The 21,503-nt window shown below is 44.8% G+C and overlaps 1 protein-coding gene across 10 annotated transcripts in view; it reads right to left on the bottom strand.

The window, feature by feature from the left end:
- ERI3 (ERI1 exoribonuclease family member 3) overlaps positions 1-21,111 on the bottom strand; it is a 125,102-nt gene extending 103,991 nt beyond the window's left edge. For 3 of the 10 annotated variants that reach the window (XR_012381253.1, XM_025855981.2, XM_025855983.2), the window contains exons 1-3: positions 20,724-21,081; positions 18,627-18,702; positions 6,462-6,739 (exon numbers count right to left, since the gene is read on the bottom strand). Coding sequence is in view for 7 of the 10 variants with exons in the window: in XM_025855981.2 (XP_025711766.1) it covers positions 6,462-6,739; positions 18,627-18,702; positions 20,724-20,858 (489 nt within the window). In the remaining 3 variants the exon portion in view is untranslated. The other 7 variants (XM_025855984.2, XM_073902728.1, XM_073902731.1 and 4 more) reach the window with 7 other exon arrangements.
- Positions 21,112-21,503: the final 392 nt, after the last annotated feature.

Below are 21,503 nucleotides of genomic sequence, written 5' to 3'. Positions count from 1 at the left end.
TTTCATTCATCATTTATCAATGGCCCTATTCTTTACAGCTCTTCCCCACCACCAACCTTAGCCCAGTGTCTAACAAAATCTGCATTCCAACAGCTGTCTCAGCCCTGGGGAGGCCACCAGGATAATAAGAGGCTAGGGGGAGGTTTCCTGATTTGTACTCAATTATGTGGTGATTTTGTTACCAATGACCCAGTGCTCCCCAAGGAAAGTTCCTGGTCCCACCCCCAGGCAACTCCACAGCCCTAACTACACACCACAGCAGCTTAAAGGTATAAACCCTGGGGAAGATAGAGAAGCAGTCAGAAGAGAGCAAATAAACCCACTTCGATCTACGCCTCTGCTATGCCAAACACATAAGGCAGCACCACCATGCATCGGTGCTGCGCTCCCGGGATGTATATTTTACTTCCACATTGCTATGTCTGCTCCAAATAAAGAAGGGCCCTTCGGCTTTCACGTGAAGTTACAACAAGGCCAAGACCCGGACACAGCAAACGCTTGTTCTCATTCAGGGAGCAGTTGTGAGGAGCCCCAGTGACAGTTGGAGGGAAGGGATGGCGGGGGTGGGGGTGGGGATCCGGATGAGGGACCACCAGGAAACAGCAGTCTGTGAAGGAGGGGGCTTCTGGAGGTGGAGGGGAAGCACCACTTTTATGGAAGCAGCAACAAAAAGGACAAAAGCGCCTAGTGGGCTGTCCCAGTCCCACCACCATCAGTGACCACCAATAGCGGAATTCATTTATGGTGACCCTGGAAGAAGAGATGTGTTAAAGCAGAAATATAACTAAAAAGAAAGGCAATAATTGGTCTGATGGGCAAGGGGAAAATTATACCAGGAGTCGGGAGCCTGTGCAAGAACACTTACAGCTCACACAGTCATCATAACTCAGCCCCCTCAAGCATTTTGTGCTCTGCTTATGGTGTTAACTTTAATGTCTTAACATATAACACCATCCGCACTAACACAAAATACTACACACGCCAGATGAGGCTGAATTATAGTTGCTGTGGGAAGCATAACTTTGAATTTCCTGATTTTGGTGCATTTAATCTCAACCATAATGTTACATTAACGTCGGTTTTGCATTTCATTTCCCAGTTTAGAAGAATAGCATCAGCTCCTTCGCCTGTCTGTAGAGAAAAAAGTGCAGGCTGACTGGGGACACAGGCAGATGACCCGCAACCCAACAACTGGGCCCTCGCAATAGAAAGCCTGGCTGGGCCCCTCCTACTTGAAGGAGCTGTGATTGGGACAAGTGAATGGGGCAGGAAGGGTGGGTTCTTTCTCTAGGGAACTGCCTTTCTGTCCACTTGGAGGGTGTAGAAACCAAGAGCAGGGAGAAGGAAAGGTGGATACATAGGAAGAGCAGCATGTGTGTGTGCATATTGGCTGGGGGCAGGGGAGAAAGGGTAGGGGGAGCCTGCCTTTCAGCCTTGAATGGAGAAGGGAATCAATATAGTTTGATTTGTAGGGATCTTAACAATTTCTGTAAAGTTTCCCAAAATGTCTCTCTCACAAAAGACTAATAACGATGTACCAGTTCTAAGTCATACTGAGTATGCCTCTCAAATGCCTCTCTTTTATGTTATTCCTTCTCCTGTCACCATTAACCTTCCTCCACCCTACCCTCCCAAAATAACGCAGCATCTGGACAATTTTCTATAAAAGAGAAACTCCTTTACTCATAGTTCTAACTCAAAATGCAGATGGAGTTTCTTCAAGGTTTCCTAGAAAGAAAGAAAGAAAAGAAAAGAAAGGAAAAGAAAAGAAAAGAAAAGCCCCTGTGGACAAAGACCAAACACTAGAAAACCTCAACCCCAAAGGTCATTTTTCTCCAAAGTTATGGGCACTTGGAATACAGATGAGAAGGAAAACAGTCGCAGGGCTGTGGCACAGCAGTGAGGAAAAGACCATGCTCAGGAGCTGATGGCTGGCCAGAGGAAACCCAGGGAGGGAGGGCAGGCAGCAGCCAGGACTTCGCTCCCCAGACAAGGACAGCAGGGCTGCCCTTTCCCCGGCCATCCGGAGAGCTGAGGTTATTTCCTTCTCCCCATGTGCTGTGGCCTATACCTCACTGTCCTCACTTACATTTGCTTTGTTCCTTTCTAAACACTGAGGTGGTAAGAGAACTTGCCCCCAGGTTAAAGATGAACAGTTAAAGATCCCACCAAAGCTTTCAGGCTGCTCCCTGGGCCTGAGGGTCACAACCACCATTATTCGATGCACATCCACACCAAAATGAACAACTATGAACTCCTGCTAGCCAGGAGAAAGGAGTCAGGATTCTCCTAAACCAGATAAAAACCTACTTCCCTATCAGGAAACAATTCCTAAAGCAAGAAAGGAATCCTATTCCTCAAACTTAGAGTCTCTAAAGCAATTTAAACCACCTAAATTAACATTTAGGTGGAAAAATGTTTTCAAATGTAAAAGTCTCATATTCTGCCAATATCTATCATATTAACATGATAGAGATTAATCTGAATCAAAATGTAAATCAAAATGAGCGCAAAAACCTGCAAAAAAAAGTGAAGCCTATTACTGGTAAACCGACCACTCCAGCTTCACCTAGCTGAACAAAGTACAAAAATAAACAGCAAAAATGATGACAAATGGAAAATACCAGATGTTTTACCATGTTTATTACCAATATTGTTACTCACCCGAGTACAACAGAACTTATACCTGTTAGTTTTCATGGTGCCATTTCTTAAGGACAGTCCCAATAAGCTGACTCAGAGACTTCTGAAGACCAAATATAGATCAGAAAGATGAACCCCATGCCAAGCCTCCAGATAGATCCTGGCCCCAAACTTGTTTCTGCCTCCTCACCCCTGAGGGATAATGGCACACTCCCATAAGGATCGGAAATGTCCTATGTAGAGGCCTTGAGTATTGAAAGCCACTGGGAGTCAGGGAGGAGGAAGGCTGATCCACAGTCCCAAGCTCATCCCCAGGAGGCACACAGACCTTGCCCATAAAGCATCTCTGTCAAGTGGACAGCCATTAAGCTATTCTGAGAGAGCACTAGGGAGGGCTGGATTCAGCTAGCAGCCCATATTCTAGTCCTTTTCCAGTCTCTTCTAAAAGTTCATTATCATCCCAAATCTCAATCTTTCCTGTTTCCATTTAAATTCATTTCTTTTTTTTATCCTTATTAAAATGAAGAGCAAGTTATTAGTATACTCTTTGGAACAACTACCTCCCATATGATGAATTTATTTAGTCTGAATAAGAAATAAGTCACAAAGACGATATTCAATTTCTCTTCTTTCTTTCTAAGTCCTATTTTTGTGCCCCTAATGATTTTTTTCCCCTCTCATCCTGAGTTTTTCCAATTTCTCCACTGTCCCTGCTGACCAGAAGACCTACACAGCACAGAGGCCCTAATGACAACGTGACCCATGATAACCTCAGTGGAAGAACGCTATCCTATGTGGAACTGATAACTTCTCCAATCCATCTTCCAAAATTCCTCTGAATCCTATCAGGATCCTGCTACTTGCAAACTTTAGAGAAGTTTTTCGTTTGTTTGGTTTTTAAAGAGAGAGAGGCTTTAAGTTGCCACAAACAAGTCTCAAATCACTCCTGAGCTACCCATCCCTTTCCTGAGAGTGATCCAATGGGTAGTCCAACAGAGCTGCCTGGCCCCCAACTCACCTTCCTACCTGTTGATCACAGCATTGTGGAGGCTTAATGAAGTAGAGATGCATTACATTTATCACTTACCCCAGATCCACTCAAATCCATCACTATGTCACAGCAAGAAGTTAGATTGATCTGACAGGATTTGCTCTTCTTCACAAACCCATGTAAGTTATTACTCAGTAGTACCCTATGCTCTTCTAGCTGTTTGCTGATTGATTATCTGACGATCAGGTCAAGTATCTTCTCTGGAATCACAGTAAACTAACGGGTCTATAACTTCCAAGATCATTCGTATTCCCCTTTTTAAAGATAAGCAAGACAGCGAATGCTTCTTCCTGAGTTCTCTAAAGCAACAGCTAATGCTTTCTAATAATGAACCAGGGCAGCCAATTCTTTAAGTGCCCTTGGAATCACATCATCAGGGTTCATTGATTCTGGAGATAATCTTTAATCAGGCCTAGATCCTGGTAAATGGCATGAAGTCCTACCTCAGCCTAGGTCAGGAAGGCCTTGGTGCCTAAGTCTGGGTGAGAAGTTGGTGATACAAGTGATTTAAATCTGTACTGCAGGGCACCTGGGTGGCTCAGATGGTTAAGCATCTGCCTTCGGCTCAGGTCATGATCCCAGGGGCCTGGGATCGAGTCCCGCATTGGGCTCCCTGCTCAGCGGGGATCCTGTTTCCCCCTCTGCCTGCCACTCTCCCTGCTTGTGCTCTCTCACTCTAATAAATAAAATCTTAAAAAAAAAAACAAACCGTATTGCATTATATCTTCAGCATTGCAATAAATAAATAAATAAAAAGAACAATGCCCTTGAAAGAGAGATGGAAGGTGATACTGACAGACCAAATTGAGACATGAATCAGGCTTTACCTTCAGCAACATTGATAGGACCCTCTGTAGGACAAGAGAACAGAGCTACATAATTATCTGAGCTTACAATCTAACTGAAAAGTTCAGAAATAAACATACGTAGGCATGTGCCAGAAAGCAGAATGTAGAAAATGCCATAAAGGAGGTGCCAAGTGATTATGAGAGTTCAGAAGAGGGATGAATCATATGCAATTGGGACGTGTTGGATTTTAGACTCATGTCCCACTAGGGCTTACTCAGTAATTGAAATCTACATCAGTAAGGGAAATAATATGGTGTGTTAAGATATGGATCCTTGATTCCTAACCTGGGAGAATCTATGTAACCAAAATTCCCACCCACCACCCAGGAACAGCCAGCACAGAATGTCTAATAGTTTTGGGAGGCAGAGAAGACTCTACAGCATGGGCAGGAGCAAGAGGCTGAGAAAATAAGGGTGGCTCAGGCAGCACCCAAGCTATATTTCCTTTTATGTGAAGTTCTTTCCCTCAGGACATTCTCCTCATCTTGCTCCTGTCTTCCCAAACTTCCACAGGGCTAATTCCAATGCTCCCAAAGACAGTCCACTACTTAAAGGGAGAACAGGAAAAAGGAGAAAGAAAGGGGAAGGTAAAAGGGTGGTGGGATCTGCTTTATGGAAAATAATCTACTATTCTAAAGACAGAACCTCTTCATGGGAAAAACCAACCATGAGAAATGAACTCAGTTTATCTCTGAATGGACCCCACTCCTCCCTGTCTCCCAAGTGCCTGATGCTACCGCCCCCCTTTTCCCATCCTCCCTACCATTGAAATCTGCTCCCAAACTAACATGTCTACACATCCCAAAATGATACCCCTAATAACCCAGGCCCACAGGGAAGAGTTACAGTCCTAGAGCCGGGCATACTCAAGGCCCCCACAGTACAATGAACTGCCCCATCAGCCCCCAATCGTTCCCCCCAAACCAACCCCAAGCACGCCAATATCTCCAAGAACAGGTGCCTCTCTGCTGCTAATCCAAACCTCCTAGTAGCACTACCTTAAAGGGTAAAAGGTCTCCAGACACAGTTGATGACTAAGGAAAAAAAGTAAGCAAAGAAATCTTCCTTTCCAACAGACCAAGAGTTGTACTTCAGGTTCTCTAACACATCCCCAAACTTAGTGGCTCCAAACATCAATAATCACTTCTTATCTCTCACAGTTTCTGCCAGCCAGGAATTCAGGAGTGGCTCAGCAGACCAGCCTGGCTCAGGGTCTCTCCTGAGGTTGAAGTCAGATGTCCACTGGGGCTGGCAGATTCACTTCCAAGACAGCACCAAGAAACATGAATGGCAAGTGGTACTGGTTTTTAGCTAAGAACCTCAGTTCCTGTACACACGTGCCTCTCCACAGGCCGTTTGAGAGTCCTCAATGCACAGCAGCTGGCTTTCTCCAAAGCAAGTGATCCAAAAGAGCAAGGCGAACCACAGCGCTTTTTATGACTTAGCCTCAGAAATCACACTATGGCTTTTCCTCTATGTTCTACTGGTTATACAAGGCTAGCCCTGATTCAGTGTGGGAGAGAAACTACCAAGGGCAGGAATCCCAGGAGGCAAGGATCATTGGGTACCATCTTAGAGGCTGACTACGACAGTATTCCTTAAAATAACATGCAGCAATAGTAGGAGAAGGAAGGAGGTAAGGGAAAGGAGAGAGGAAGGATGGGACAGAAGGAAATATTTTGATTCCCAAAGGCTGAGACCAGAGAGAAACAATATGCCCAGTTCTCTCCAGAGACTTCTCAGATCTACCTTACCCTACCATGCCTGAACCAAGTCCAACTTCCTAGGCAGGAACTCCTGATGAGTAGCTAAAAGCCAGGAAGACATGAGAAAGTTCCCCTGGAACCCAGAAAGTAAGACTAACCTCCCTCCCTCCTTGCCCACCCCACCTTTTCTGAAGCAATGATGCAACAGTTACCTGAGGATGAATCTGTGGCTTGTCGCACGTGGCCTCAAAGTCCAGCACTAAAAAGTAGTGATACCTCTGGGGAGGGAAGGGCACCATTGCCGCCATGGATGCGCCAAAGCCGTGGGCCGCCAGTTTTCTGGTGGATATGGAGCAGAACTCCGGAACACCACAGGGAGAAAATAAGTGGGAGCCCAGCACTTTTCTTGCTCTTGAAAGTAAATATGAAGAAAATCGAGCTGCTCCAGTCTGTAAAGGTGCTAGCATTGAACATCCAGAAGCATCTAAAACTTAGGGGAGGAAAGTTTAAAAAAAAAAAAAAAAAAAAAGGAAAGAAAGAAAAGAAAAGAAAAAAAAAAAAGAACAAAGAGCCTGGGTTACTCCCCTCCCACGGTGGCCCTGTTCCATCTGGTCTTCAGGAATAGTCACACAACACGAACCACTCCCCAGTGTTTCTGGACCCCTTTTCTAAATCAACAGTATTCATTCCTGAAGTTCAAGACCCTAATACTGGCCCCTGCAGCATTACGACAGCTCTGAGTCTCCAAGATCATCCTCAGAACAACCTGCCACGCTGGCCTTCATCTTTAAATGGAGCTCTAAAGTTCAAAAGAGAGGAGAGAAAAATTCTGTGGTCATTTCTCGGGTGGCAACAGTTAATGTAAAGCTAAGGTTCCTAAAGTAACATGAGGTGACCCAGCTGTACAGTCAGTCCTGGGAGCTAAGGAGCCTCAGACAAACTGGAAAATGCCAAAGAGTCTCTCCTCAGCTCCATTACAAGCCATTTGCCCCTGGCTTTCCAGTCGGTATCGCACACCTCCACATACCCTCCCTCCCATCTCCCAAGGTGAAATGGAACACAGCCAATCACAGGGGAGCTTGCTCCTGCAGGGCCAGTGATTCCCCAGCCCCCGCGCCAGTAAGTGGCACCCTGGGGGAATGAAGGACGCCCAGAGAGCACAGCTGGTAACAGCCTCAGGCCTTCCCGTTCGCTGCCTTTAGGCTCACTCTCTACTAGAGGCCCTGAAGGACTGCAGGACTTTTTTTAAATAGGGAAGAAAAAGAGAAAACCCAGATGTGGCAGTAATGGGAGCATTGCTTAAAAAAAAAAAAAAAAAAAGGAAAAAAAAAGTCTAGTAAAGTTTTCTGAGTGAACATGTGCAAAAAAAAATCCAAATCACTTTTCAAGTTTTCCCTTTAAATTTGTAGAATGTCTGCTCCTTAGAGGGTTAACTAAATATAAAAATCAAAGCCTAAGTTTTACTCACAAATAACCCAGGCCTCCTTTAAAAAAAAAAAAAGGAACAAAGAAAGTTTGTTTTTACCCCTCTTACACCCAATATTCAAATTCCCTCAACTTTAATCCTCAAAGTCAAAGGAGAAATCTCACTGCTCAATGCAGATATAGCCATAGTTTATGCCTTCTGAAGCCCCGTTCTAATAGAGCCAAAAACTTGCCTATGAAAGGCTGCAAATGGGCACTGGCTCCTTCCTGCAGGGCTGAGGGGGGTAGCAGCCTGTGAAGTCCAGAGCACACTCAGAGGCAATGAGGTGACTACTACCTGAATGGACATGTACAATCAAGTATCACTTTTCCTTCTGCCTCTTCCCTGACTCACTGAATGACCTACAATAACTTGCCTGCATATTTACTAGGACACATGTGGGTCCTCAATTTCCCCAACCCCATAGTGAGATTCCATGGGGATTCAGAGGTGCTAAGACCAAAAAGTATTTTAAGTTCTTCATGGATCCTACAGAGCACAGTGCTTGCTTTCACCATGGCTTTACAGCATTTCCAAAAACGCAGCCCAAACTCCTCAGCTCAGGATAGACAAAGGCTGGCTTGGATTTCACTATGGAATCCCTTGGAAAGGCAAAGGGGCCAACATCCCTTCGAACACCAGAATCCAAAATAACTTCACATCACCACCCCTGCCTTGAACAGTACTGGAAGCCTTGCTGAGACGGGAGACACCAGTATGTTCAGATTATGCATTATAGTTTGGATCCACAATCTCTCAGGGCCTTAGAACTCTCCTCTAACTCCTTGAAGTCAGGCTGGGATAAGGACTTTTGAGAGTCCTAATGTTTGTCAATATTCATAGAGAGTGTATATAATATATATAGTCAACCAGACCCCATCTGCCAAATACTACCGGCAATTTAGCATCATGATTAAGGAGGCCTTCCAGGTTTGCATCCTGGCTGAGCCACTTATTTGCCATGGCACCTTGGGCAAGCTCTGTTCTTCCATCCCTCACCTGTAAAATGACAACAATAATAGCTCTTATTCCGTAAGTGAGAATGAAATGAGAGGACACATGTAAAACACTATGAGCAGTGTCTGGCATATAGGGGCTCAATATCTCTTACTATTATTACTACTACTATTTTTTTGAGCTATGCCCACCTGGCCAAGCCTGGACCCCCATACTTGGAGCCTATATATCCAATTAATGCATGCATAAGGCAACCTCAGAAGTAACACCCAAATCTCCTGCATGCCCAGAATGCTCTAGGCCTCCCATGTAGCATACTATATGTGTGCTATCCCCTTCCATGAATGACACACTGATGACCTAAAGCCCTCTTGCCTGCAGGCCTTGCTTTCCCAACTGATTTCACCCACATCAAAAAGCTTCTTTTGCAGGAAGTCTTGAGAATAGACAATAGTAGGAGTCTTCCACATGTCAGTAATCACTGGATTCCATACTTCCTTTACTTCTAAAAACCAAGTTCAACTCAAGTCAAGAAACAGAGGGCAGCTCTTCCTCTTCCCTTCCTAAAAAATTTAATCTTATGGCTTTAGTCATTAGTTGTGGCAGAGGAAAGTAGTATCTACAAGTTGAAGTGGCGGGGAGCAGAAGAGTCTGAGGGTGGGGGTGGAGGGTATCAGAGCCCAAGCACAGTAAGGAAAGCATCTGTACAGAGGCAAGAAGGTGTGACGTAGCATGTCAGAACCCATGTGGGGTGTGGAGGGCATGGGGAGGCGGGGAGCAAGCCTGATGTGGGGAGTCATGGGCAGGGTAAAAGAGGCACTCAAGAGGGGGAAGGAGCAATGGTAACAAATGGGAGATTGGTTACATACAGAGGGATTGATCAAAGAAGGGCGTATATTAAGGGTAATGAGAACCAGGTTTCTCATTGTTACAGGATGGAATTAAAATATGGAAAGAGGGAAAAAAAATCCATGGTGTCAAATTGAAATTGGAGGAAACAATGTGAACTCATGGTTTCTGATATATAATATATAAAAATAAGCTAGACATGAGTATGGGGACACACACACACACACACACAATCTATTTTCTAGCTCTGTCTATTGAAGGGCCAAGGAGCAGCAACACTCTAGCAGCAATGAGCACACCTAACACCCAGTTGCCTTCTAAATAACAGTCTTCAGTGGAAGAACCAGAGCTCTTTGAAGAAATGGTTGATTCCACAACTATGGCAGAGAAAGTACAAGATGAGTCTAGAACATCTTGTTTAGGGGCCAGAAAGCAAGGAAATGCTCAAAGAATGATGGGAATTAATCAAAAGGATGCAGAAGCCAATTTGAAGGGGCTCCCACTGGCAATAAATAATGATATTAATAGATTATATTGCATTGAATAAAAAAGGAAACCATGAAATTAAAATACACAAATTAACTAATTAATAAATTAAAGTTTGGTAAGGGATGTTCACGTAGTTTCAATCTCCCCACAGAATGCTTATTAATAGTTAACAGGAAGCAAGTATACAATGGAGAAGCCTGGCAGACATCACCTTAATCAAGTGATCAAAATGAACACAATGGGATAAATCAAAATCATGTACCACATGATGGGATGCAATGAGAAGAAAGCATCATTTCTGTGATATTCCTGTCAAAGATGCATAATCTAACTCTAATCATGAGAAAATATCCAACAAACCCTAATTGAGGGAGAGCCTACATAATAACCAGCCTGTAATCTTCAAAAGTATCAAGGTCATGAATGTCAAGGAACTTTTACTGAGCAAAATCTAAAGGAGATCAAAGGGACTTGATAACGAAATGCAATGCACATTCTGAACTAGATCATTTTGCTACAAAAAAACATTACTGGGACAATAGGCCAACTTGAATGGGGTTTCAGAATGAGAAGGAGGTAAGGTACCAATATTAATTTCCTGGTTTTGCTGGCTGTACTATGGTTAGGTATAAAAATGTCCTTCCATGTAGGAAATATGCCCAAAGTATTCAGGGTGATGGGACACTAGGTAAGCATTAGCTCTCAAATAGTTCCACAAAAAATTCTTTGTACTATTAATTCCAACTTATATGTAAATTTGGCCTATTCCAAACTTTTAAAAATTATTTTTTTAGGGGCGCCTGGGTGGCTCAGTCGTTAAGCGTCGGCCTTCGGCTCAGGTCATGATCCTGGGGTCCTGGGATGGAGCCCCGCGTCGGGCTCCCGGCTCAGTGGGAAGCCTGCTTCTCCCTCTCCCACTCCCGCTGCTTGTGTTCCTTCTTTCGCTGTCTCTCTCTCTGTCAAATAAATAAATAAAATCTTAAAAAAAATTATTTTTTAATCTATATGCTGCAATGTGGTTTAAAAAAGGCGGGGGAGGAGAGAGAGAGAAGAGATGGTATGTGAGGGCTCAATCTCGCCATACCGCCCACCGAAGGTAGCCTGTGCATATAGCCTACAGCCTACCTTAAGAGGCAAAGCCAGCCCTTAAAGCATCAAGTCTCCATGACAAGAGCCCCCACTCAATGCCTGCTCATGGAGCACTCCTGCCACCATTAGAGCCTTCTCAGGAAAGAGCCCTGCACTCCCTGCAGAGGCATCCCACCTGCCTTGTACCCTCTGGCCTCTTGGGAATTCCCCTTTCCTAATGCTGCTTTATACTTGAGTCTCAAGTTTGTAGACTCTAAGTCTATAACTGGTATCATCAATTGGGATTTTGAGTATCTAGTCCAGGGGCAGAACTCAAAAGGAACAGTTTATGATTCCATGTACTTCTGCATAATGTGTTTCATCAGAGACCAAGACTTATACACATTTATTCTCAGGCACCCTTTTTCTTCTCCTGGCAATTAAAGGTAGTAAGTAGCCTATGGCAAAGAGGAAAATAAATGATTCCCTCCTCAAAATGAAAGGTCCAGCCCCCACTGGAGACAGGGGAGTGGTAAATAGGGACTGCCATGGGGCCAGCCCCATTTGGAGAAACAGGCCTGCGCCACAGCCCCCGGAGGATGGTCTCTGTGCAGAGTATTTACACAACAGACACCAACGGTCCTCTGCAGCCATTACCACCGGTCAGGTAAATAACGCATGTGCCAAAACACACATTTAATGAGGGAAATATGCCTTTATAAAAAGCCTCAATCTGTATTTACCTGAGAGACCAGAGAAGCACCAAATCACCAGATTAGTGGAACCACAGAGGAGTCATTCTGGTGTCTTGGGTAAATAGACATTTTATAGCCTTCCATTACTGAGGTGGGGAGAGAGAGAAAAGGGAGGGGGCCATCCTTTAACATCCACATCCACAGGCCACAGGAACGTGGGGGATAGGAAAGGAGAGGGCCATCATGAAATATGGGGTCTACTCCCACTCCATCTCCCCAGCTGCAAATACAGTTGACCCTTGAACAACACAGAGCTTAGGGGCACCGACTCCGCCCCCCCAACAAAGTGGAAAATCCGCCTATAACTTTTGACTCTCCAAAAACAACTATTAATAGTACTGTTGACTGGAAGCCTTACCAATAACATAGTCAATTAATACATATCTTATATATGTATTGTATACTGTATTCCTACAATAAAGGTAGAGAAAAGAAAACGTCAAGAAAATCATAAAAGTATTTATTGTACTATACTGTATTTACTGAAAAAAATCGACAAGTTGATCTGTGCAGTTCAAACCCATGTTGCTCAAGGGTCAACTGTACTTGGAATCCCTGGGGAGGGTTTAGGCTGGTACCATCCCTGGATTCTAACCATTCCATTAAAAACCAGACTGGGAGGCAGGAGCACATTCCAGAGAAACTGTAAGGCACTAGAGGCAGGCTCTGAGTCTAGCCAACTAGAAGCACCTGAGAGAGCTGCAGCTTCCTCAGGTCCCAGTCCCAGGGCAAGTCCCTGTCCCAATCTGACTGACAGTATTACAAGGGCTCAGGTACCTGAGTCACAGAGGCATCAACAGAGAGCAGAGTAATACCTGTCTGGAACCACTCAGTCACAGGCTCTGTATTAGGCAGCTAAAAATAGCCTGGGAAAAATCTAAATAAACTGCATGCCTTCAAAAGTCATAATCTTCAAGCTAATGAATGCACCTTGCTGCCAGAGCACTTTCTGTGAAAATCACAGATTGTCAAAGGTGAAAGAAAATCTAAGGGGAGACACAGTACAGCCAGCCAGGGAAAATGAGCCCCAGGAAGAGAAAAGGACTGCCTAAGACTCACATAGCATAGTAACAACAGAACCCAGGGCTCCTGACTCCCACACCAGGGTCTCAGACCACTGCCCCAACACAAGGAGCAGGCCTCACTGCTCACCTCCCAAGCTTCTCTGTAGTCTCATAGTGGAGGCCGGGGGGCCTGAGGGTTTGGCCTAGTCTACTGAAAGCTAGAGGGTGAGGCAGAACAAAGCTTGACATGCCCTGGAACCTCTACACAACTTCCTGATGGCCCCAAAGTAGAATGGAAGCAGGAACTCTAAAGCTGGGTCCTCACCTCAACAAAACACTCTCCTCTTCCCTACAACCTGTCACTCCCTCGGCCTGTAGCTACCTACAGTTGCTTCTGCTCCAAGGTGGGGCAAGGGAGAGCATTCTCCATATTAGAAGCAGCTGCTAACCCTAAATTACCAAGAGAGCTACAGTCACTTAAGACCTTCAGGAACACCACATTCTGATGACAACATTACAGGCCACAGGAGGCTTACTCTCCTCTTCAATTAGCCGTCTCAGCAGCTCAAGGCAGCACCTAAAAAGAAGCGACTGTGATTGGCCTGCTGTTTGCTAACTTACCACTACATGCAGTAGTTTGGGCAAATTCCTTCGAGGAGCCAAAGCTGGGAGACATCTCTTTGCAAAGTCCTACAAGTCAGCTGTGACACCCATTGCACGTGAGAGGGGGCAAAGGTTTGTTTCTAATACACCATAAATAGGATAGAAATGAAGGAGGGACAGAGTATGGTACTCTTATCCCTTCAAGTACCTTTCACACTTGTAGACAGCATCTGACCCCAGAGGAGAGATATCAAGAACCTGCCATTCCCCTGCTTCCAAGATGGAACTGGTACAGAAACACAGCCCAGATGTTTAAACACTAGAATCAGACAAGTCTAGGTTCAAATCCTGACTCTATCACATATCCTTTTTTTTTTTTTTTTAAGTAGGCTCCACACCCAACATGGGGCTTGAACTCATGACCGCAAGATTCAGAGTTGCATACTCTACTGACTGAGCCAGCCCTTCTACCACATTTTCTTAACAATAACTACTATAATAATAATACCTATCTCTTTGGGGTTCAGGTCAACCACACAATGTATACAAAGCACTTTGTACAGTTTAAGCACTCAATAGAAGGGAGCTACTGTTGTTAATGCATGAGAAAGAGGAGAGGGAAACACAACTATAAGCCAGGTACTGTATTAGTGATCCACATATTTTATCCTCCTAACTCTCAAGCAAAATGGGGAACAATAATCCCATTTTACACATGAGAAAACTAAGCCTCACACGTCCTCAGTTCTTCGGGGCCCTGTTCTCCTCTCCCATGTTTGAGGGCCCACATTCCCCACTTGATTGAGTCCGCTAAAAATACATATCAACTTCAGTTTTTCCTTTGAGGTAAGGTGGTGACTTTAAAAAGTAACCCAACCATAAGCAATGATCAAGTCTGTCCAAATCATCCAAATTTGTTCTCATAATACATTTATCACATTTTAACAAGAAAAACAAATTGCAGCCCTGCGTACAAAAAGCAGAAGAAGGATGGGGTGCCTTGGACGAAAACAACTGCAGCACAAGAAACTCAAAGCCTCTTCTCAAACAATTCCAGAAGAGCAGAGAAACTGGCAGGAGGCAGGCTGACGACGAGCCCTTGCTCAGGTCCCCAAATGTGATGTTTCCTTTTACAAATCTGTGCCTTGGCAAATGCTACCCCCCCTGCTTTGGAATGTTACTTCCATTTTCACCAGCTCCTTCCTCAAAATGCAGCTCAAAATTCCCTTTTAGTAGCTTTCTCTGATACTCCATCAGAAAGTTAATTGCTTAAGTGTGATCCAGTAACACACCCTATTCCTATTTCATAACTTTTTGTCTCACTATATTGTACATATACTTTTTGTCTCACTATATTGTAAAATTTTAATCTATTTCTCCTACTGTAATTTTCAGAGCCTTAGGTGAGAAGGCTGTAAGACAGCAGGTATAAGTATGTGTGCGTGTGCATGTAAAAAAGGCATAATTTCTTTGGACTTGTTTTTTGTCAGACCCTTTAATGCATTTTAAAATTTCAAGTAGCATTAAAGAAAAGCATCAGTTTAATTTTTTCACCTAAATAGCGCATGAGTTTCAAAACTCTGAGAAACACTGAGATTCACATAGATCCTTAAGGGCAAGGATCACATTTTATTCATTTCTGTATTCCCAGCACCCAGCACAGGGCCGGGTACAAAGTTAGTGTGAATCAATGTTTGCTGAATGAATATGCCCGAAGTCCTGATGTCAACTGCTCTGGAATCAGAACATGTTAGAACAGAACAGACCCTAAGCACCAAGCAAAGCTTCTTTTTTTTCCTCTCTCCTTCCTAGCCCCACCCCATTCTGTCCTCCCCAGTCAAAGACAGAGAGAGATACCACATTGCCTTGGTGCTGGAATACTATTAAAAGGATTAATTTAGGGACCAGTGTTTGGACTGTCACATCCAATCACTACCCACAGATCTACAGCTTCCCAAATCAAGCTCATGCAAAGAGGAATCAATTGCAAGGACACAGAGGGTCTGAACAGGCATACTAATGGCCTCCTGAGGTGCCAGCGGCCAGCTCTGACACTCCCATAAATTATCCGCCTTTTGATTTTACCTGTAGCTGTGGGGCACAAGGCACAATTCTGAACATATCAAAGCAATCTCTTGTAACCCAAGGCTCCCCCAAGAATGTCCCCAAAGGAGGAGGGGCTAAAAACAATGACCCAAAGGGAATCTGCTTCCCTGGTCCAAGCAGTCATCAATTAAAACCCAACAGGACCAAGTGGATAAAGTGGGACCCAAATCACTCCTAGCACATTTGGACAAAGCATGCATCAGTCTGCAGTTCTGCAATGACTACACATCTCTCACTCAAAGGAAGAGAAATCACAGCAATAAACTAACACAATTTCATCTGGAGGCAAATCTGCACTAGCTATGACAGTACCTCACAGCACGACCTCAGGTAACACACTTAACCTTCGTGGGCCTCAGTTTCCTCACAGGGGTAAACAGGGACAGCAATACTGACCACCTGACTCATTCCCAGAGTGGTGGTGAAAAGTAATAAAAAAACATTCAAGAGGACTTTACGAAGATGTAGGGCCACAAGGGTGGCAACACTAATAAATGACCCTGACCAACTGGGAGAAATGACTGGTCACACTTTGGTGAATTTCTTTCGGGTAGCTGCTCACTCAATTCACCTCACTGATGGTATTGGGGCTAAGGTCTACCCTGAAGAAAGTTCTGATTTTCTGGACTCCTGATGTCTGAAAATTTTCCATTACGAAGAGTGGTGGCCCCTTCCGTTAGTTATAACTTCCTTCTGTCTACTGGCTCTCACCACCAGTGGTTATGTTCCTATCATATGGCCATAATGACAACTGTGAGGACCCAAAACATACTAATCCAAAGGCCAACTCACCCAATTGTGGGCTGCTTTTTAAAAAAAAAATATTAACTGTGTAAAATACTATTAGTAAACAAAAGTTATTAAAACACTGCGCTAAGAGCTTTATATACATTATCTCATTAAATCCATTAATCAACCCTCTTTAAGTCCCATTATCTGCATTTTACAGATGGGAAAGTAAAGCTCAGAGAGGTAAGTCACTTGCCCGAGGTTACATAAACACCATAATGTAGGTTATCAGAAACCTACAGGCTTCCCTCCAGCAAGGCAAGTAGGCTTGCAGGAGGACGAAGACAATTTATCGGACACTCAACACTTTGGCTCCTGTGCCTGGCATATACCATCATACCTGAACCAGGAGACAGTCCCCAAACCAGAAAAAAGGTCATCAGGTTGCTACAAGCAAGGAAAGTTTGACTGAGTAGGACATGTAACAGAATGAGGACAATTCCCTGGAAAACTTAGGAAACTGGGTCCTCCTTTGTTTGTATAGTTCAAAAAGTTTAAAGTAATTGACATTAAGCTATGAGCCCTAAGACCAACATCCCTACCAGGGCTCCATTTATTCTCTACTTCTTTGATTAGAAGAGTTCCCCAAAACTTTTCATTCATTCTACACCTACTTTCCCTTCCTACATCGTTTCTTTTTTTTTTAAATTATATATATATATTTTTTAAAGATTTTATTTATTCATTTGAGAGAGAGAGAATGAGAGACAGCATGAGAGGGAGGAGGGTCAGAGGGAGAAGCAGACTCCCTGCTGAGCAGCGAGCCCGATGTGGGACTCGATCCGGGACTCCGGGATCATGACCTGAGCCGAAGGCAGTGGCTTAACCAACTGAGCCACCCAGGCGCCCCTACATCTTTTCTAGTCTGTAACATAGGAGCTGGTATTACCAACAAATTCTTTGGTAGACATGCTTTAAGCTCTAGTCGATGGCCAGGATATTAATAAACATAACCAGTATATACATTATGCAAAAATTCAGTTATGCTCAATTTTTTAGGGTCAAAATACTGCCTCAAAGGGTTAAATATAAAATGCTACCCATGCAAATGTCACAGGCTTCTTAATTGGTCTCTGGCTCCAGTATTGTCCCCTTCAGTCCATTCTTAACAATGAAATCAAAACAAACGTTCTAAAACACAAATCTAAGTATCAGTCCACAGCTTAAAACCTTTAATGGCTTCTTACTGCTCTTATGATAGTCTGGTCCAGGTGTTGGCAACAATGTTCCACAGGCCAAATCCAGCTGCCACTGGTTTTTATAAAGTTTTACTAGAACATAGCCATGCTCATTCACTTTCATACTATGGCTGCTTTCATGCCGTTAACAGCAGAGCTGAATGGAGTTGAATAGCTGAGAGAGAGACCCACAAAGCCTAAATAGTTACTATCTGGTCCTTTACAGAAAAAAGACCTAGTCTAACCTAATCCTAAGAGTTTATAAGGCCTTGGCCTCTGCTTACTTTTCCTGCTTCGTTTCTCACCTTATTCTCCAATCCCCTGCCCACTGAGTACACTATGTTTTAACACATTACTTCAGTTTCTCAAACTCAACAAAACTCTGACATTCACACTTGGTCCCTCATGTTTTCATTTAATTCTAGATGAGGAGCCTACAAGTCTGGGTTGCAGACCCTTCTGAGTACTCCCCAAACATCTAAACTTACCTTATAGCACTCCCAGTGTGTATCAGAATTGCTTCTTTACCACCTCTCTCTCCCCTGAATTTTTAAGCCCTGTGGCATCAGAGACAGCATCTGTCTTGTTCACCACTACAATTCCAGTCCTAGCAAAGTATCTGGCCCTTTGTTACTAAACAGCCTCTGAGATCCTGGATATTAATCATCAGAGTCTTCCTTTTCAGGCAGCCCTGATCTTGTAAAATGGAGACAGGCTGGGATTCACCATCCACCCAATGGTGATTCCCAACCCAAATCAAACCAAGATCCCAAAGGCCTTGGTCAAATGCATTACCAAAAGCCAAACCAATGTGTTCCTTCCTATTATCTTAAGCTGTGTATTTCTCAGGATGAAGGGCTACCCCAGCTCTATTCAACCTTCCTGAACCTAAAGTAGGTGCTCATGCAATGCCCACAGAGAAATCATGACAGAACTTGAGTAGATACCCCACCTCTAATTCTCGCCATTCAGTAGTCTTTGAGCACATGGTGTCTAATCAGAAAAAGCTACAGAAAAATACAATCTGCACCAACCACCACCCCCTCACCCTCCAAACCCAAATATTCATAAGAAAGAAGTCGAGCCAAACTTGACCATGCAACAACATTCTCACCTCTCCTTACTTCGAAGATGCCAAGACTGCCAGCTGGGGATGCTGAAGGTTCTGTGAGAGCTGGAAAGCCCCAATGCTGTGGATAAATACACATCTCTGCAACAAGTCTATTTCAGTATAAAGGATCAAATCCCCAGGGGACTGCTGCTATTTGAAACAATTTAAGGACCACACCAAACCTCAACTCCTAAACTCAAACTACTTTGGGATAACAGTTATCTATGTGGAAGAACAATGCCTGAACAAAGCTTTCAGAAGCTACTAGTACTATTTATTTTTGGAATGATGGATTTCATGTTCTCTAGTCACATACTTTTCTTCCTAAGGAGGTCATCTCCTAAAAACACTAAACATTTATAATATCTGAGCTTGGACTAAGAAAGATGGCCACGAAATGGTATCTCTCGGGATAACACCAGAAACCTAGTTTAGTCAAGGAGGAGACACTGGTACGGCTGACAATATTCAGAACTCAGGAACTGAGACCAGGATTGGAGGGGCTGGTTGCCACAAACCCACAGGCCATACTGCAAATGGCCAAATAGACCATTAAACACTTGCAGTATACTTCCAGGTATATCTCAAGTCCTAAGAAAGTCAAAGTGTAACCAAACCCTAAGTCAAATCATTAATGGAGACCTATCATATTTATCACCTAATTCAGATTTTCCAAAAGACTAGAAGTTGCAGAGGTGCTCTTGTAAGCTAGCAATGCCCTTTGCACAGAGAAACATTTAGGTTTGGAACCAATCTATTCCTGTCTACCACTCTGCACATTTAAGACTTTATGCTACTCAGAGCCCCTGGGAAAGACCACTCACAGACTTACCCCACCACCAAGAAAACACTTTTCCCAAAATGAAAGGGAATAAAGGCACTTTTATTTGGAAATTTCAAGTTAGAAGGAGAGCTCTCAGCCAAGCTCTAGGACCTAGCTAGCTGATTATTTACAGGATCTTTGGGCAGGAATTGTTAATGAGCTTTTAATTTGGAGTGCTTAAGTTGCCAAAGTGCTCTGAGCTCCAGTGAAGCACCACGGAATCCATAAAGGAAACCTTATCAATCACTTCCCGGCAGCTCCCTTCCCCCACACCCTACCTCTCTGACGAAAGGCAGCCAAGTGGGTTTCTAACCAAGATCACAGACACACACATTAGTGGAGTCACACTCCAAGTCCCTGTTTATAAATTGGCTTTTAAATGGTGGGGGATTCAGGTATAATATACTTAAGCTCCAGGAACGAACCCACTAAAACAAGGCATGCCATGTATGATAAAGTCAGAATAAAGCAGAATTTGATGAAGCCAATTTCTGGTAGAAACTCTACAGTCAAAAATCATTCAGCCAATCACAACCTACTATAGTTCAAATAGTGTACAGTCTTCAGCCAATAGGATTCGTGGTTTTTTGCCCTTCAGCTCGGAGAATGATAAAATGTCTGATAAGAGCTAATCCCATAGAGGTGGCCAGAGACCTATAGCAGAGACAACGATGGGCATTATCAGTTTGCAAAATCCAACCCTAAGGTTAGAATTCAAACCCCCAGGAAGGAGCCACATGCAGCATCTTCCAAGTCAACCAGAAGTTACATTATGCAAAACTCGCAGTCACACCTCAATCCAAGTTCATGCTTTTTTGTTTTAAGAGAACACCTGTTGCTGGAACATTTGCAGGAAAAGCAAACAGGGGAAAGCTAGCTAGGTTAGGCCCGTTATTCACTCCTTCCACCATCACTACTACCACTGCTACAGAGTTACAAAGAGTTAAAGTGCTAACCTCGTGTGTGTGCTGGAGAGGGAAGAATGGGGTTATTCTATCTACTATCTCTTTGCTGAGTTTCTATCCACTGTGGCCAAACCTCTCTTCCTCTTACCTAGTATAATCCCAAGTAAAAAGTCAGCACGCTTAATCACCCCACCCAGTCGGTCTGGCAAAGCCCTGCCCCGCTCCCTCTTGGCCAGAACGTTACTCAGTAGATCATGCATCCAGGGTGAGCACATGGGCTAGCACCCCAGACTGCACAAACAGCGCGCGGCGACCCTCACCCCGCATGCATTAACCAGGGCCCAATCTGGGGGGCCTCTCCGCATCACCCACCCCAGGGTGTTGCCCCCAACTCGGGCCCATCCAAGTCCAGGGGAGAGTAAGGGGAGGGGCAGGGGGCCAGGAGACCAGCCCTCCTTCCCAGGGCCGCCCCCGCCCCCCGTCAGCGGCGGGAGAGGCTGTCGCCATGGCAACGCCCCCTCCTCGGGGCCAGCGCGGCAGGCTCCCTCCAGGTGCAGGCCCCGACGTCTCCCTCGGCCTCAGCAGGCGCTCAGGGCAGTTTACGGCGGCGGGCGCGGCCCGCGCCGACTGCGGCGCCGGCCAGGCAGAGGCAAGGCCAGCTCCGCCCGCTCCCCACCGCCCGTTCCCGGCCGCCTCAACAGCGGCAGCCAGCACCACGAGTCCACAACACACCGACTCACCTCCGCGCACTCTGACCCCGGCCGACGCGACTGACGGGCGGGCTCGGTGGCCAACCGCTGAGCCCGCCGCTTGCTCCTCCGACCAATGGGCTTCAGGGGGCGGGGCTTCTTCTCCCCAAACGCTCGCTCTCCCGCCGACATGCGCGTTAAGGTGTGTCAAGATGGTGACTCCCTGCGGCTGGCCTTATGGGACTTGTAGTTTTGAGGTGGCACGTACTCAGAAGAAAGTGAAGGGGGAGCTCCCTTCCGACCTGGGAAAGGAATATTTTAAATAACGAAAACTTTCTAAGGCCTAGAGCGACTCAGGTCCCCCACTTCCGTTTTCCCACCTCCCAATATACTCACGAGGTGAGTATAGGCTCATAACATGACGTGTTATATTTAGATAACTCCTCCTCATGATTTGTTCAAC

The sequence above is a fragment of the Callorhinus ursinus genome, unplaced genomic scaffold, assembly GCF_003265705.2.
Source record: "Callorhinus ursinus isolate GAN/ISIS: 27379988/994484 unplaced genomic scaffold, GSC_fseal_2.0 scaffold18, whole genome shotgun sequence".
NCBI classification, from domain to species: domain Eukaryota; kingdom Metazoa; phylum Chordata; class Mammalia; order Carnivora; family Otariidae; genus Callorhinus; species Callorhinus ursinus.
The sequence above is the reverse complement of the archived record's forward strand: the minus strand, read 5'-3'. Positions and strand labels throughout refer to the sequence as shown.